This window comes from Lonchura striata, chromosome 1 (assembly GCF_046129695.1).
Source record: "Lonchura striata isolate bLonStr1 chromosome 1, bLonStr1.mat, whole genome shotgun sequence".
Lineage (NCBI taxonomy): Eukaryota > Metazoa > Chordata > Aves > Passeriformes > Estrildidae > Lonchura > Lonchura striata.
Genome location: NC_134603.1, coordinates 153849210 through 153864845, shown reverse-complemented (window position 1 = coordinate 153864845; position 15636 = coordinate 153849210). Strand labels below are relative to the sequence as shown.

Sequence of the window (15636 nt, the reverse complement as noted above, 5' to 3'; positions counted from 1 at the left end):
CTACACACAAATATCCTGGTTTTCTGCAATTTATTTATAACTGGAGCCCAGCTGGAGAGATTTTGATGTTTCTTTATCCTGAGGATCTAAGTGAGGTTTTACACTCGTGCTGGTCACAAGGTTTTACCAGGCAGAGGTGAAGAAGAAAGAGAAAATACTTTACCATCCTCAGAGATGATAAATCTGAAGAGTGCAGGACACTTGACAAAGACAATTTCTCCCACACTTGCAGGTTTCCAACATGTGATATTGTCCCACATTCCTGGGCAACCTGTGGAAGAGCAGGAGGGATAAAATATGTTAGTGGTGGAAATCCATCCCTTTCCTCACATTGTTACTGAGCTTTGTGGTTGCTTCTTCCTTCTAAAATCAAAAATATTCTTGTTTGGAATAATAACCAGTGTCATATTCCCTGGGAAAAAATATTTTTCATTTATAGGAATAGCATAAAATCCTTAGTGGCATCACATAGTAATGGCCAGAGTTTATTGTCCTAGAAGATGCCATTCCTTATTCCCAATTAAATCACTCCAACATGCCAGAAACAAATTTTCCCTTGAGTATGAAACCTATTTCCATTTAGTTATCTTTCAGAAGTGCTGGGTTAATTAAAAAAAAAAAAACAAAAAAAACCCAAAAAAAAACAACAACCCTTATGCATCATATAATTTATTAAATTCTATTAATTTCTGTTGGCTTTAATCCTTGGGAAGGTTTAGGAACTCACTCATTTTGGAATTTGTCTGAAAACTGAAAATCAGCTTCTGCTTCATGCTGCAGCCACTTCAGTGGATATACAAATTCACTTTTCTGTCCCACTTATTTTCTAAGGAAAAATCCTCCCTTACCAAAGAACTGTCCTAACATCACTCATTCTTTTTACTGCAGCTTTTACTCTAGAGAATATAAACTCACAATGTCAAAAAAGGATTTTTTTGACCTCTGATGATTTCTTGCATAAGCTAAAAATAGATGCAGGCCTTTAATAACAGTTCAAAGATGAGGCTTCAGGTAAAAATCTTTGAAATCAAGGTCTGAGTGGTTAAAAAATCCCAATTTCCTGCTACATGAATGCAGGAAGAGGTGATGGGACTATGGGTGGGAGCTGTCTTCCCTTGAGATATAAGAAAAATTCATTTAAAATTTATTGTAAATACAGTAAAGGAACCCAGCTCCTGCTTCTTTCTGGTCTCTGTGCCAGAGGCGTGAAAAACTGGCTTTCAAGAAGAATAAATCTTCCTGTAATTCTGCAAATTCTTCCTTTAATTCACCATTTTACCAGCTTACAAACTTAAAAGGCTTATCCAGTGTACACAAAAACTCAGAGCAATCTCTCAAATTTCCTACTAATATTTAAAAAATTACTTAGTGAGTGAATCTCAAGTAAAAACCATCTTTTGCCTCAGCAGGACAAGAAAAAAGAACCAAACCTAAATATTTCCATTGTTTATTTGCATTTGATGTTGAGATTGAGCAAATAATCCTGTCAACTGAAAAAGAGCCTCCAGCTCCACGATTTTCTACGAGGTTTTCTGTCAAAATTCTCTCCCTTTGACTGCATGCCAAGGGAAATAAAACCTTCAGGAAAGGCAGATAATACTTCCAAGTGTAACTTTCTGCCTGGCACGAGTCCAATATAACGAGATGTGGGTGATGGACTTGTAAAATCTGTGTGGGCTCCACCAGCTCTGGTGTTTCAGCAGGTCCCCATCAGTGGAGGAGGGATCTTCTCAGGACTGGATTTGGTGTCTTTTTTTTTTTTTCCCATCAGCTTCAGCAGTAGCAAATCCAGTCCTATTTTTTTTTTTTTCTAGTCCTATGTTTTATTTTTCTCATAAAAATATAAGGCTGAGCATACCACGTGTGGTGAGTAGAGCAGATCTGAGCGAGTTGGTGTTTAAAGAATTAGGTCAGTGTCAAACAACATCATTGTGATGTTCAACATCATAATGACAAGACCCACCAAAATATAAAATTGAGGCAAAAATGCTCAGTAAATCATCACAGGAGCTGGGAAAAAAAAATAAAGGAATCCTTTACGTTTGCTCCTCTACCTCTCTTTTCCCACTCCTATCCCAGATTGTTTCGTTTTTCAGATGAGGATGTCATCCCACGAATGCTGTAATTCACTAGAATATTTCTAGAAGTCTCAAAACTTGGGGTTTGAAAGGTTTGTACTCTCTCAACACAAGGTAGACACATTGGGTGCAGGGCCAGAAGTTGGACTCAATGATCCTCGTGGGCTCCTTCCAGCTCAGGATATTCTGATTTTATAATTTTGTGATACTGTTTATGTACTAAGGATGGTAATCACGACCACGTTGAGTGCTGTTAGATTTTATTGTCTTTGATAGCTTCTGTCTGTCCAGGCAGCAGGAAATGCATTTTCCATGTAAATCTGAGGATGTGCAGCAACAGGTTTATAGCTCACTGAAGTGTGGCATTATGTACAAAAGTAAATTATGTGTGAACATCCACATTAATGAGACATTTGCTTACAAGGGATGCTGGAGATAATCTGTGGTTAATGACATCTTTGGAGAAACACCTGTTGGTCTTGCTTGAGTTAACTGTGTTGAAGAGGAATAGGAAAAACTTCCTTATTTCTTATTATTATTTCAACGAAGATATCTTCCAATATTATCCAGCAATGGATAATGCAAACCAGAGAAATGCAAGGATATCCTCAGGCTGCAGAACAGGAATATCCAGAGTGTAAATATCACAAGGCAGTGTGGGTGAAATTCAGTTATAGCAGGTGGCTGATTTTGTGGTAATTCCATGCAGAGATAAAAACCAGCCCCATTTAAAAAGAAATTACAAGTTCATTGTGTCAGAAAACACTGATGTGCTGACATTGGGAGAGAGGGGAGAGAGAAGCAGCAAGTCAAGTAATTTACCTTAAAATAGGGGAGAGATGGAGATTGTAAAGGATTCCCCAACAATAAGAACATTGTCTGATCCCACTTGGAAAAGTGTATTTGAAACAAATGATTTAGAGGAGCAAAGAAAAGGGTGACAATGTAAAAATAAATAAAAATTAAATAGAATAACGGGCAGCGTGAACAATCTCCCTACATTTGTAAACCTTGCTGCAGCCAGCAATTCCTGCTGGGTGAAATCTGCCCGCGGAAATCAAAGTGACTTGAGTGTGAAACTGCCCAGCAGGGTCTCCTCTGACAGTGGCAGGGTCTCCCCACTGCCCAGTGACGTAGGGATGCCCAAGAAACCTTGGAAAGAGGTTGCTCACACACTCCAATTGAAGCTGGACAAATTTTCCTAGCTTTTACCAACTTAGGAAATCAGTAATAACAATGAATAGTTTTAAATAATAAGATTTCACGTGGGAAGGAATGAAAAAAAAAAAATTACAGATAGTGGTCTTGTGTTGGAATCTGAGGTGTTGATGATTCCGAGACTGTAGAAAGTCTCTGTCTGTCAGCCCCCTGCCAAAGCAGAAGCCATAATTGGTCTGTGCTGGTTTCCAGGTTGTTTATTCTGTTTATCTCTAACATGTTCTGCTGCCCTGCCCAGCTCTGTCCTGCAGGGCAGCGTGTGGGGCTCTGCCCTCAGTGGGATGTGACAAACATTAAATACCAGAAACTCCCTGGGCTGCATTTACAATAACGTGCCAAGATCTGTCACCTACGTTGGACAGTGTGTCCCCAGCCTGAACCAACAGAAAAATGCCAACACCACAGTGAGACATGGAGGGCATGAAGAAGGAGAAAAAGGACAAGGCACACCCAATTTCCTCCATCTTGTCCCCTTTGGACCCCTTATCTAGAAACTTAAAATTTTACTTTTGCACCCATGCCACACTTAATTATTACTTATATCAAACACTCGGAGCCTGTAATTCATCCTGTAGGATTGAAAACTCTTTTCCATGGCCAGAGATCACAGCCAGTGTCTCTGGGGCTCTGTCCAGGGGGTTCCTGACCCCTGCCAGGGTCCCAGACCTTCCAGGGCAGCCAGAGGGGAGCCCTGGATTCCCACAGTCTTGCTAATGGATTGTCTTGGAATCAAAATAATCAATAACAGAATTACAGATTCATTAAGGTTGGAAAAGCCCCCTTAGAACATCAAACAAGCACTGCCAAGACCACCACTAAACCCTGTCCCCAAGTGCCACATCCACATGTTTGCTGAACACTTTTAGGGGTGGTGATTCCATCACTCTTCTGTTCAGACTCTTCCAATGCTTGCCCACCTTTCCAGTGAAGAAATTTACCCCAATAATTCAATCTAAACCTCCCCTGGCACAACCCAAGGATATTTGCAGAAAGCACAAATCCTGCCTTGCCTTCCCATGTCTGCTCTGCAACCTGCAGCTGGAATTTGGGGAACACTGTGGGATTCACCCCAAATATCAGAAAGTGGTGCAGAACTTGGCAGCTGGTCCTGGGTAAAGGCTTCTGTCCATCTTATAGGATGGGCAGAGAAGTGCTTCCAATTATTCAGTTATTCCACTTAGTCACTCCTCTCCTTTGAAGGATGAGTGATCTTTTGGGAGACCCTATTCTGTGCTGCTGACTTTTGAGGAAACACAAAATCATTCAACTGTATATTAAATCTGAATTAGTTGATCTTCAGATGTCTAATTTTTTTTTTTCCTCACCCATTTGCTCTGCTCAGCAAAGCAAATTTTCCTCTGTAGCTCAGACAGAGAGACTTTCCAGACAGGAATAATCCCATTTTAAGGTGGCACTGGTGGGGAATCACCCTGTGCAAGTGGACTTGCATCTTCTCACTGACTACACTCAGTAGAAGGAGGGTAAGAAAAAGCTTAGTTTAGACAGCTGCCTTTGAAATGGTTTTTAAATGATTGTATAATTAACATTTTTAAATGTTTGTATAGGTGCTGTGTGGTCTTTTGGGGTAGAAATGAAGCAACTCTGTTCTCTGGTTAGAGGGATCACCAGTGGCTCCACAATCTCCTTTGGACACTTCCCAGGCCTGGGAAAAGGAGTCCAGCTGAGGGCTGGGACATGTCCCATAGGCTGCTTTTAAAAGCCCTCATGGTGAACCGCTGTATCTCCACCCCAAACTTGTAAAAGGGGATTAAAATTCATGTTGAGACTGTGAGCTCCTTATAACTGGATCCACATTGTACTTGTATTTAAAAAAAACAGAGTCCTTTCTGCTGAAGCACAATGTTCATGGAAATTTTGTGTGAATTTCTATGTGAATTTCAGATTGTGGGTTATATACTGTGGATTTTATATAAATTTCATGCAAAGCCCATGACGCCCAAGTTTAAATTCCACATTGTTGAAGCTGAAGGATGTGCCTCACACACCTAAGGATGGATCTGACTTGGCAGCCACTGAAAAAAGAACAGCTCTTTCATAAAAGGGCCAAATTTATTAACAAGAAAACTACAATTATTTATCATTGCAGAGTGTTCTGATGCATTTTTTAAATTATACCCAGCATTAAAAACATTCTAGTCATCCTGCCTCCATAGAGGTCCTCACAAACCTTGCTCTCATTTTTCATTTCACACTCTCCCTAACCTGCTACTCCTGGCAGCTGAAAGGCTCCCACTTGCCTGAAATTTTTGGACAAGCACCAAGAGGGAAAAAAAAAAAAATCCCTAAAGCAAGCAATGCTGGCAGGAGAGCAGTGAGTGATAAACAGCTCTTCTGAAATTGCTGATGGTCCTTTTGCCTGGAATTGGAAGAAAAATACTCAAAACAAAATTAGGATTGATAACATCAAGACCAGTCTTTTAATGAAAGCTTTCAGTTGCTCAAAATATCCCTGTGAACAGGCATGGCATTGGATTTTCACAATTTTTATAAGTTTCATTAATTAGGACATGTAGAAATTACATGCCATAATGGACTGGTTGCCCTGGTAACCCACCCTTCCCCACTGGAAGCCCTCCAAGGGGCTCTTAACCCTAAAATTTGTTATATCTCCCAAGTGCTAGTGCAAAACAGGACAATTACCTTGTTAGAAATTATTTTCTTCTAGAAATTCTAGGTCTTCTCTCCAGAAATTCTAAAATTAGCCTTTCTCTCATTTAATCTCATTCTCTCGTTGCCTTTTCTAACCAGGGGAAGAAAATGTGCATTTCCAGCTGATAATTTATCTTAGAACAGTTTGCCCAGAGAAGAAGTGGATGTCTTGTCCCTGGAAGAGTTCAAGGCCAGGTTGGATGGGACTTGGAGCACCCTGGGATAGTGGAAGGGGTCCCTGAGACTAAACAGAATTTTAGGAAGGTGACAGAATGTGTGAGAAAGGGTAACTACTGTACTAAAGTGTCAGAAAGTGCTAGAAAATCTATAGCCAGATATTAAAAATCTGCAAAGGTACAAATCTATAAGTCTCTTATATTCCTCTTCTCCTCTGTCTAGGGCTGAGAGTCACAGTTTACTCGTGAGTAGATATGAAACCAGATTTTAGGCAGCCCCATAGGTGAAGTTCACTGAGTTGAAGGAATGGACTTAATTTTAAACCACCTGAGAACAGGGCCCGTTGTCCCTCATCACCTCAGAGTCACTGTGCCACCAGAACTGTGTAAAAACTTCTCTTTTTGGTGGATCTGTGTCCTGTTTTCTTGTGCTCTTTGTAGATTTTGTCCTCATCTTGCCCTAGTGCAAAATACTTCTTCTCATCCCTGACCAATTTTTGGCAAGAGAAAGTGCAAAGCTGAGATGTTTTTTTAGATGGCAAATCCTGATGTAGTAACTCCCTATTTACTCCTTTCCTCCTCTAAAGAAAGTGGGTAATTCCTACCTGTCCGCTTCTCTATCAAAATTATTATTTTGATATTTTTCTTATATCCAGCACCCCTTTTTCAAAAATGGGGGACTGAACAAAGGAATGAGTAACAGTGAAATTTATGGATTCATACAGACAGGATGTAATAGACAAGAATTTGCATAAAATTTCTTCCCTTGGCAAATCAAGAAAAAAAATGTAATTACATAAATGTTAGACTTCTGTATTTTTCATGTAGGGAAATAAAGGCCTGAGATGAAAATCCACCCTTCTGGCTTACAGCATTCAGTTTGATTTTCAGTTCCTCTCCACATTTATTGGTTTAAAATATCACCTTCAAGGTCGTATTGCCTTCAGGAGAGTAATATCAAAGGAAACGTAATGTAACAAACCAGCATATTAAACTGAATTATGTGGTGCACAATGACTTCTAAAGGGCACACTACATTTAAAGCCTTTCAGAGAAAGGGGAATATGAGATAGGAGCTTTCTGTTCCTTCATAAATCTGGATAAATACCAAAATAAATAAAGGCTTGAGCGTGGCCTGGGTATGGGGATATGATTTCCAGAAGTAATTGACATTTCAAAGTGCAGGTGTCTTTGAGGAGCTCCTGCACAGAAATGTTGTTTCTGGAAGTGTTTGGAGTTGGGCACCAACCCTGGAGCTCTGTCAGACCCAGCACTGTGCACTCCCACCCCAGAGAGCCAAAAGCAGGGTGGGCACAGGACAAGGGAGGGGATTCTGTTCTTCTCTGGTGAGATCCCACCTCCAGCACAGAAAGCTGTGGAGCTGCTGGAATGAACCCAGAGGAGGCCACAGAAATGGTCCAGGACTGGAGCCCCTCTGCTCTGGACCCAGGCTGGGAGAGCTGGGGGTGCTCACCTGGAGAGGAGAAGCTCCAGGGAGAGCTCAGAGCCCTGCCAGGACCTGAAGGGGCTCCAGGAGAGCTGGAGAGGGACTGGGGACAAGGGATGGAGGGACAGGACACAGGGAATGGCTCCCACTGCCAGAGGGCAGGCATAGATAAGGTGTTAGATATTCTTTACTGTGGGACACTGGAAGAGGTTCCCAGAGAAGCTGTGGCTGCCCCTGGATCCCTGGAAGTGTCCAAAGCCAGGCTGGATGGGGCTTGGATCACCCTGGGATAGTGGGAGTTGTCCCTGCCTATGGCAGGGGGTGGGATGAGGTGATTTTTAAATTCCCTTCCAACCCAAACCATTCTGAGGTTCTTGGATTCTTTAGTTTCATTTGAAAGTCCAGGCCACAACAGAATAAAAATATAACATCAACTGGAATTTCAGAGTAAGTTACAAGAGAAAGAAAGGGTTATTTTCCCTTCAAGTTCTGCTCCTGATAAATTTTGGAACTATGAGAACCCAGTCTGTTCTTTCATCTGGTCATTTGGCCAAGTTATTACAACAGGAAGTATTTTTTCTATCCAAGTAATGCTGTTGCTGTCCAGAGAAGCACCTTGTACTGTCTAACCTGGTATTTCATTCACCTCATCAGCATAAAAGCTTTATGTGTACCTCTAAAGGAAGTTCTGAATTTCTTTTAGAGTGTACAGAATAAAAAACAAGCAAACAAACAAACAAACAAAACAACAACAACAAAAAAAAAAACCCACCAAACAAAAAAACCCAGACAGTTATAGAGGGCACTGATAGAAAGTTTCTAATTCTCACAGAACCACATAATCATGGAATGGTTTGGGTTGGGAAGAACCTTCAAGATCATCTCATTCCACCCCTTGCCATGGGCAGGGACAACTTCTACTATCCCAGCATGCTCATGATGCTTTGTGAAGGCTGACCAAGAACAGAGGCTGGACAGAGCTAAAGAATAAAGCAGGGATTTATTCAAAGGATCTTCTCCATGGATCCACCTTGGGCAGCACCAGAGCCCAGCCAGGGCTGCACCCAAATGACCCAAAATGGTCCCAAAATGCACGAGCGCTCCCGGGGCTCTCCCTGGGATCAGTTCTGCTCCATTGGCACCTTGGAGTTCATTGTCCCATTCCAGCTCCAGCCCATCAGTCCCACCCTGCTTGTTCTTCTCTCTCCAGCCCACGCTGTTTGTGCTCCTGGGCTGAGGTTTGGATCATTTGTCCTTGGTGCCCAGCTGGAGCAGGAATTGTTTTGTCTCCCTGCTCTGTGCAGAGAGCTCACATCCCCTGATATGAAGCTCAGACCCACACACTAAAGCAGCACAGAATGTGAAAATATAAAAGCTAAAACCTGAGGCATCACTCCAAGCCCCATCCAACTTGGCCTTGAACACTTCCAGTGATGGGACATCCACCACTTCTCTGAGAAACCTGTTCTAAGATAAACTATTAGCTGGAGATGCATATTTTCTTTCCCTAATTAGAAAAGTCAATGAGATAAAGTCCAATTTTTAAGTTTAAACCAGCTGGAATCAGAGGAATTCCACAGGTATAGTCCAAGTTTCTCTGCCAGAGTGTTTTGTGAAGAACAATAAAATGTGATCCAACTCACCAGCACTTAGCCCACCTCAATATTTTCCATCAGCTGTCCTTAGACAGCTGCTGCCTCAGTATAACATTTCTCAGAACTATATTATGATTATTTAGAATCCATTCTTTATGTAAAGAGACTTGTAAAGCATCAGTGCAGTTTCTACTGGTGCAGCATTTTCAGTAAAGTGACTTGTTTGATGGGATGGCATTCTCAGAAGTCCATATGCAGCACTGTTTGCAGAGAACTTTTTAAAATATCACCTTAATTAATAAAAGATAATGTTATAAAAAATTATTTGAGATATTTCACTTCTCATGCACTGCATTAGCAATAGATTATATTAAAAACTAAAAGGGAAAGCACTCAAAACACTGAATTTTTTAATTGGAATAACATGTTTTTTAGTGCATTATTTTAATAAAATAAATATTATACTATTATAAAATATGACTTTGTGATAAAATCAACATATATTTTAATTACAAATACATATTTATTTTATATTATTATCCTAATTATGGCAATATTTTATATTATTATTTATCAAATCATTTATATAATATAAATGTTATTAAATTACAAAAAAATCATACTTAATATATGAAATATGCTGTATTTTATAACTTTTGTTATTCCTTGAAGATTTTATACATGGCAAAGATCAGCTTTTAAATTACAGAAGCTGTTATTTACAACCAGAGAAGTGTAAATTCTTTTTCTGCTTTTAAAGCTGTTTAGTTCTTTGCAGTCACAGGATATTTATTTCTAAGGTCACACTTATTGCTCCTCTTGCATTGATACCTGCCAAGAAAATCCTCATCCAAGAAAACCTCCAGGGTCTTTTAAGTTCTGCCAACCAATTGGCCTTAGGTGATCTTTGAAGAGTTTTAAAGGAAAACTTCAATTTGGCAAAACCTCTGGAACATTTCTTTGTCTAATTAGGCAGGAGAGTAAAAAGCCAATAAGCTGGGAAATCGAGCAGAGTTGTTGTTCTTTTTAAACATGCTTTAAATATAATAAAAAGGATTGGCTGCTCCTCTCTGAGAATGTCCCCGTTTTGCTGTTCGGGAGGCAGGGAGACTGTGAAATTACAGAATAAATCAGGAGGTTTTTTTTTCCCATCACTGCTGGGGGAGAGGATGACACTTCCAAGCTGCCAGAAGCCGAGGCAGTGCCAGGCTCAGCAGCTGAGATAATCCAGCCTTGCTCAGGACATGGGATACGGGAGACCACGGGGAGCTGCTGGACCACCTGGCTCCCTGCTGGTTCTCAGCTTCTTTTCTGCCCCTGCCAAGGTCGAGACTGAAGGCACTTGAGATGGTATTTCACATTCAGGCTTAGACGTTCATTACTTCTTATCTATATAACAAGTTGTGAGTTCACAGAAATCATGGAATTCCCAGAATTCCCAGAATGACCAGGTGGGAAGAGACCTTCAAGATCATCGAGTCCAACCCAGCCCCAGCACCTCAACTCAGCCCTGGCACCCAGTGCCACATCCAGGCTTTGTTAAACACACCCAGGGATGGGGACTCCACCACCTGCCCGGGCAGAACATTCCAGAACTTTATCACCTTTCTGGAAAAAACTTTTTTCTAATATCCAACCTGAATTTCCCTTGACACAACTTGAGTTCTAGAGCATTCTACTAACAAGCTACAAAATGGCTCACTATCATTCTCCACAAGGCCTTTTAAGGCTAAACTAGCCCATTAAGAAACTGCACTTAATTATTTTCACTTATAACCCAATAACTAATCCCTCAAAGTCTGTAATGTGGAATTTTCTGTCCAGCTATGCAAAACCATGCAAACCCATGGAGAAGAAGGTGAAGAAGGAGCAACCTCCACCCTGAAACCTCCATCTTGCTTTATATCTATTCCTCTATTCTAAACCCTTAAACTTGGAGTTTCCCACCCTGTGATATCACACATTTCTATTCAAACTCCACCCCCACAATCCCAGTTCTGCCATTCCATTTTGGAAGCTTCTCCACGGCCTCAGGTCAATGCAGTGTTCTCCTGGGGTCAGGGCCTGGCAGCACAGAAAGTCTGGAATTCTCAGCAACCAGGGTTCAAACAGTCCCCCTTCGCTTCCTTTATTTTTGGGGGCAGCCAGAACATCACCATTCTCCCCCAGCAGTGGTTCTGACTCACTTCCCACCCTTCTGAGGGGAAGGAGACAGCATCTTGCACTTTTTCAATTCTCTCTTTCATTAATTCTCCAGGCTGAGACAGATGAGGAGAGAGAGCTGCTGCATACATCACACTGCCACAAATTTTAATATTTACATGGCTGGGCTCAGAGTAATTTCTGGGAAAACCATCATAAAAAACCCTGCCTAAAGGTTGCAGAGTCAAGGCAGAGTTTGAGAAGATGGGTAAATAATCATAAAAAAGTGTTGCTCTTCTACAAAGCCTCACCTTTCTTTGGTCACATCCTACGGCCACAACCTGGCCATGAAAAGGGATTGACCAAAGACAGCAGGGTGGAGCACTTTCAGCTGTGGCCTGTCTTTGTTAATAGTTGAATTAATACTATCTAAGCATGCAACTGGTTGTGGTGTTCAAGTAGCTGGATAGAAATAAATACATATATACAAAATATTATATATATTCAATATATTTTTCCCACAAGTATTAATGTGCCTCACAGTGAAACTGACTTTCAGCTAGGGCCCAAAAGGTTAAACATCTTCCCAAGCTGGAGAGCTGAACAGTCCACTGACAGTTTTGCCACCCTTGAAGTGATATTTAGTCCATTATGAGATTTATGGGTCTCTGAAGAAGACATCTGGAAAGATCTGTGGGATAAACAGTTGCCATGGAGACAGAGAAAATAGAAATTTTTTTCAAACTGTCTTTTTTGGTAATTTGGAGTCTGCATCCCTTTGAAAATGGAGACAGGATTTAATGGCATGGAAGGAGATGAGGAGAACATTTAACAGCAGGTCTCTTGAGCCTTGAGAATTCACAGTAATAAATTCACAGCTCCAAATTTTTTCGGTCTCAAAAGAAAAGAATGATAACATCTCTCTTTGATTTGTTCTTTTCTAACTAATCTCACAACAGCACTGGAGTGGGACTGCAATGGGACACAAACCTTGAAATGGTCTCTGTGTATGAGTCTTAAAAAAATCCCAACAGAAGAGAACAGGATTTTCAATGGTAATTATTCAGGCAAAGGCTGTGGTTAATAATTGCCCAGTCAATAACATTTGTCAGGAATTTTGATTTGTTTCTAAAAGGATAAACAGACCAAAGAAAACAGGCAAGCAATAAATGACTCAAAAGAGCAACTGACCTCAAGTCTATATGATTGATAATTTCAGAAATTAAATTAAATTGTGGTGCACATATATTAAGATCCCTCAAAAGGAATTTACAAATTATTATTATTTTTGTTTCAGGGTATCTCTGGGTGTTAAGAAGATTTCCTGCTCTTTTTTACAGCTGGAAAACACAACCAAACAAGCCACAAGAAATTGTGACACTGAACTCTAAATGGCTCTCCAGAGTAAATGGCTCTCCAGAATTGTAAAATCAAGCTGCCCCTTCATATTCTGACTCCTGTTCCCCACCTTCTTGCTCTTCTGTTATTTATAAATAGAATTATCTCAGTGGAAAATGTAGGAGAAGGTAACTTATAACTGATCTTGGGCCAAATTCACTCCTGATGTAAGCAGAGTGACGCCAGTGGGGACACTCCTGAGAGGCATTTATTCCTTGTTTACTCCTTCAAACCTTCAGAGGATGAGAAATGACTGAATTAAAGAACTTAATTTCTTCCAGCGTGCAAATTCCATAACGTGTCCTCAAAATTGTTCTAGTGGTGAGTCAAACAACTCCTTATTAGAGCTCGTGGGCCCTCATGGTCTAGTGGAGGAAACAAAGGAAATAAATCTGTTATCAACAGCCAGTCCAGCAATCCCCTGTTACGGGGACGTGCACATGCTGCATTTCATGCTCCTGAGCAGGAACACAATGTCAGAGTCTAACAAAGTCTAACAAAGTATTCAGAGAGTGGAAAAAAAAAAATAACACTGCAAATTCAGTGTGATCCAGCCTCATTGGAAATGGTATGAACAGCATAGAAAGCGTCAGAAGTATTTATGTTTAGGTACAAGGAACACGGTAGGGAAAATGCCAGGAAAACCACAGGAAGACCCAAAATTACAGTTGTGTTAATGCAAAACCTGAATAAATAGAGACAATGTGATTCCTCTTTGCTTGTCTTTGGACCAGAAGAAGTGTGATGGGTCTGGCTTTCTTTGTCTAAAGGCTGGCAAGATACAGAAAGAAATAGGAAGTGGCTGCCAAGAAGACTTGACAATTTATGGTTAATTTACAGGAGCAGTAACAGCAACATACAGAGTTATGGATCAAACCTTCAGCAATGCTGGGTTAGTCACTACCTCCATAAAAGTCATTAATGGAATCATTGAAGGAAGAAGTATTTTGGAAAAAATGTGGATTTTAACAATATTTATGGGAAAAAAACCCAAACCTGCACATCCTCAATTTTGTACAACTTACTCCTGCAAATAAAGAGTTAATTCCAAAAGATCTAATAAGCTTCTCCATGTCTAAAGCAGCTACAAAGCAGAAATTAATTGATTTATAAAATTTAGAGATGGGTTAAAATAGAAATATAAAAATTAAGTAAGTATATTATTATTCCTTCTCTCTCTTTTCCTATAAGAAAGAGTTAAAGATAAGTAGGAAGGAAAGTGTTCTGTAGTATTTCTCACATATATGTGTGAGCAGGTAATTACCCTCCCATATGAAGTAATAAATAACTATGAAAATTTGCATACATCTAATCAATATTTTTTAGTAGGAATATGGAATCATTATGGAAAAATGGAAAATAATCCTAAAGGGACCTATGGCGTTCACAGAGATCCTTCCTTGCACCCAGGCAAAAGAAACCATAACTGAGGTATCTAAAAGGAATTTGGGGAGTTCTCATTGTCTGTGACATTTTTATTAGCTGGACAAAGCATGAAAAAAACCTGTATGACAGGGCACAATTCTGTGTGCTTGAGTTACAAACATCCAGAAACTTCTTTATGCTTCAGTCACTTGAGAATTTTTACCTTGCATGGATAGCAATAACTACAGCGTCATTTATAAAGACAATAATAAATTTCTTCCTGATATTCTATGAATGAACAGGTGTTCTGTTATTTAGCAGATTTACAATTAAATCCTGATGTAAACCTCAGTTAGATGTAAGTTTTTATAGCTGTAGGTGTGTATTTATGCAGGTATAGATTATAGGTTTATATTTATATTTATCTTCAGATAGATTTATCTGTCCACAGTCTATCTGAGATACAGATAGAAGAAAAATTAGGAAGTGCAAAAAAGAGACTCAGTTTATAACCCAAGTGAGAAATCTCATCTGCTGTAACCACACCACTGGAAAATCTCTTTATCAGTTCTCAGTCCAGTGGAATAATGGGAAACAAATCAGCAACTCTGGTCTGTCCTGCATGAAGACAATTATGAAATGGTCTTGCTGACTGGGAGCACTCTGTTTAATTCTGTTCAGGATTAATCAGTTGTGATAACACTGGTTTCTGGTGTGGGCAGTTTGCAAGTTAGCAGAGAAGGGGTGGAATTCCATTAGTCATTATTTTTTTATGGCCAAAAACCTGGAGCAGAATCAAGTCCTTTCCTGTACTGGGAATATGGATGAGGCACGTTCTTAAAATACACCCAGCAATCCTTCAGAGCATTTTATCAATTGTTTGTGCTCATTATTTCAATTTGGCTTTGCTCTTGGCATATGGTTTGGGCATACTCATTACACACACCGATAATTGTTTTTCTCCTCTAAAGCATTTCCTTGTGCATTGACTTCTGTGTCCAGTAATTTTTCCAGCCAGGTCCTGGCTGGTCACTCAGTGATGGATTCTTCCAGCCTTGCCTTTTGTTTGGGTTGTGATTTGCACTTGTGTTGTTTCACTCTGCTCCCTTCGATTTGTTTTGCTGCAAAAGGACACAAACCAATCGATTCCAGCAGCTCTGGGAGCAGGAAATGTATGGCTTGATTACCAAAAGTGCAAGCTGCCATGGAAGTATGAAATGGCTTTTAGGATAATCAGAAAAGCAAGGAAAAGGATCAATAAGAAAAGCATCTGCAGGTGCTTGTCCTCAAGACTCAAGTCTCTGCTCTTGAAGGGTGAAAATGGTGTTGTTCAACCAATGTCCAGCTATTTGTGTAAGGTTCCCCTTTGGTTAACCAAAAAAGCAACCAAAAAAACAAACAACAACAAAAAAATCCACAAAAAACCAACAAAGAAACAAACAAACAACAAAAAAACAAAGAAAAGCCATCAAAATCCAAAAAACCAAAACAACAACCCCCCCAAAAAACAAAACTAAAAAACCCCAGCCAATCAAAAACCCCAAACA

At 40.1% G+C, this 15636-nt stretch overlaps 1 protein-coding gene across 10 annotated transcripts in view; it reads right to left on the bottom strand.

Annotated features, from left to right (window-relative positions):
* The window catches only part of ADCYAP1R1 (ADCYAP receptor type I), a 144238-nt gene that overhangs the window by 57686 nt on the left and 70916 nt on the right, over positions 1-15636 (bottom strand). For all 10 annotated transcript variants that reach the window (XM_077789662.1, XM_077789654.1, XM_077789646.1 and 7 more), the window contains one exon: positions 164-271. In XM_077789662.1, the coding sequence (XP_077645788.1) occupies positions 164-271 (108 nt within the window). The remainder of the gene's footprint in view (positions 1-163; positions 272-15636) is intronic.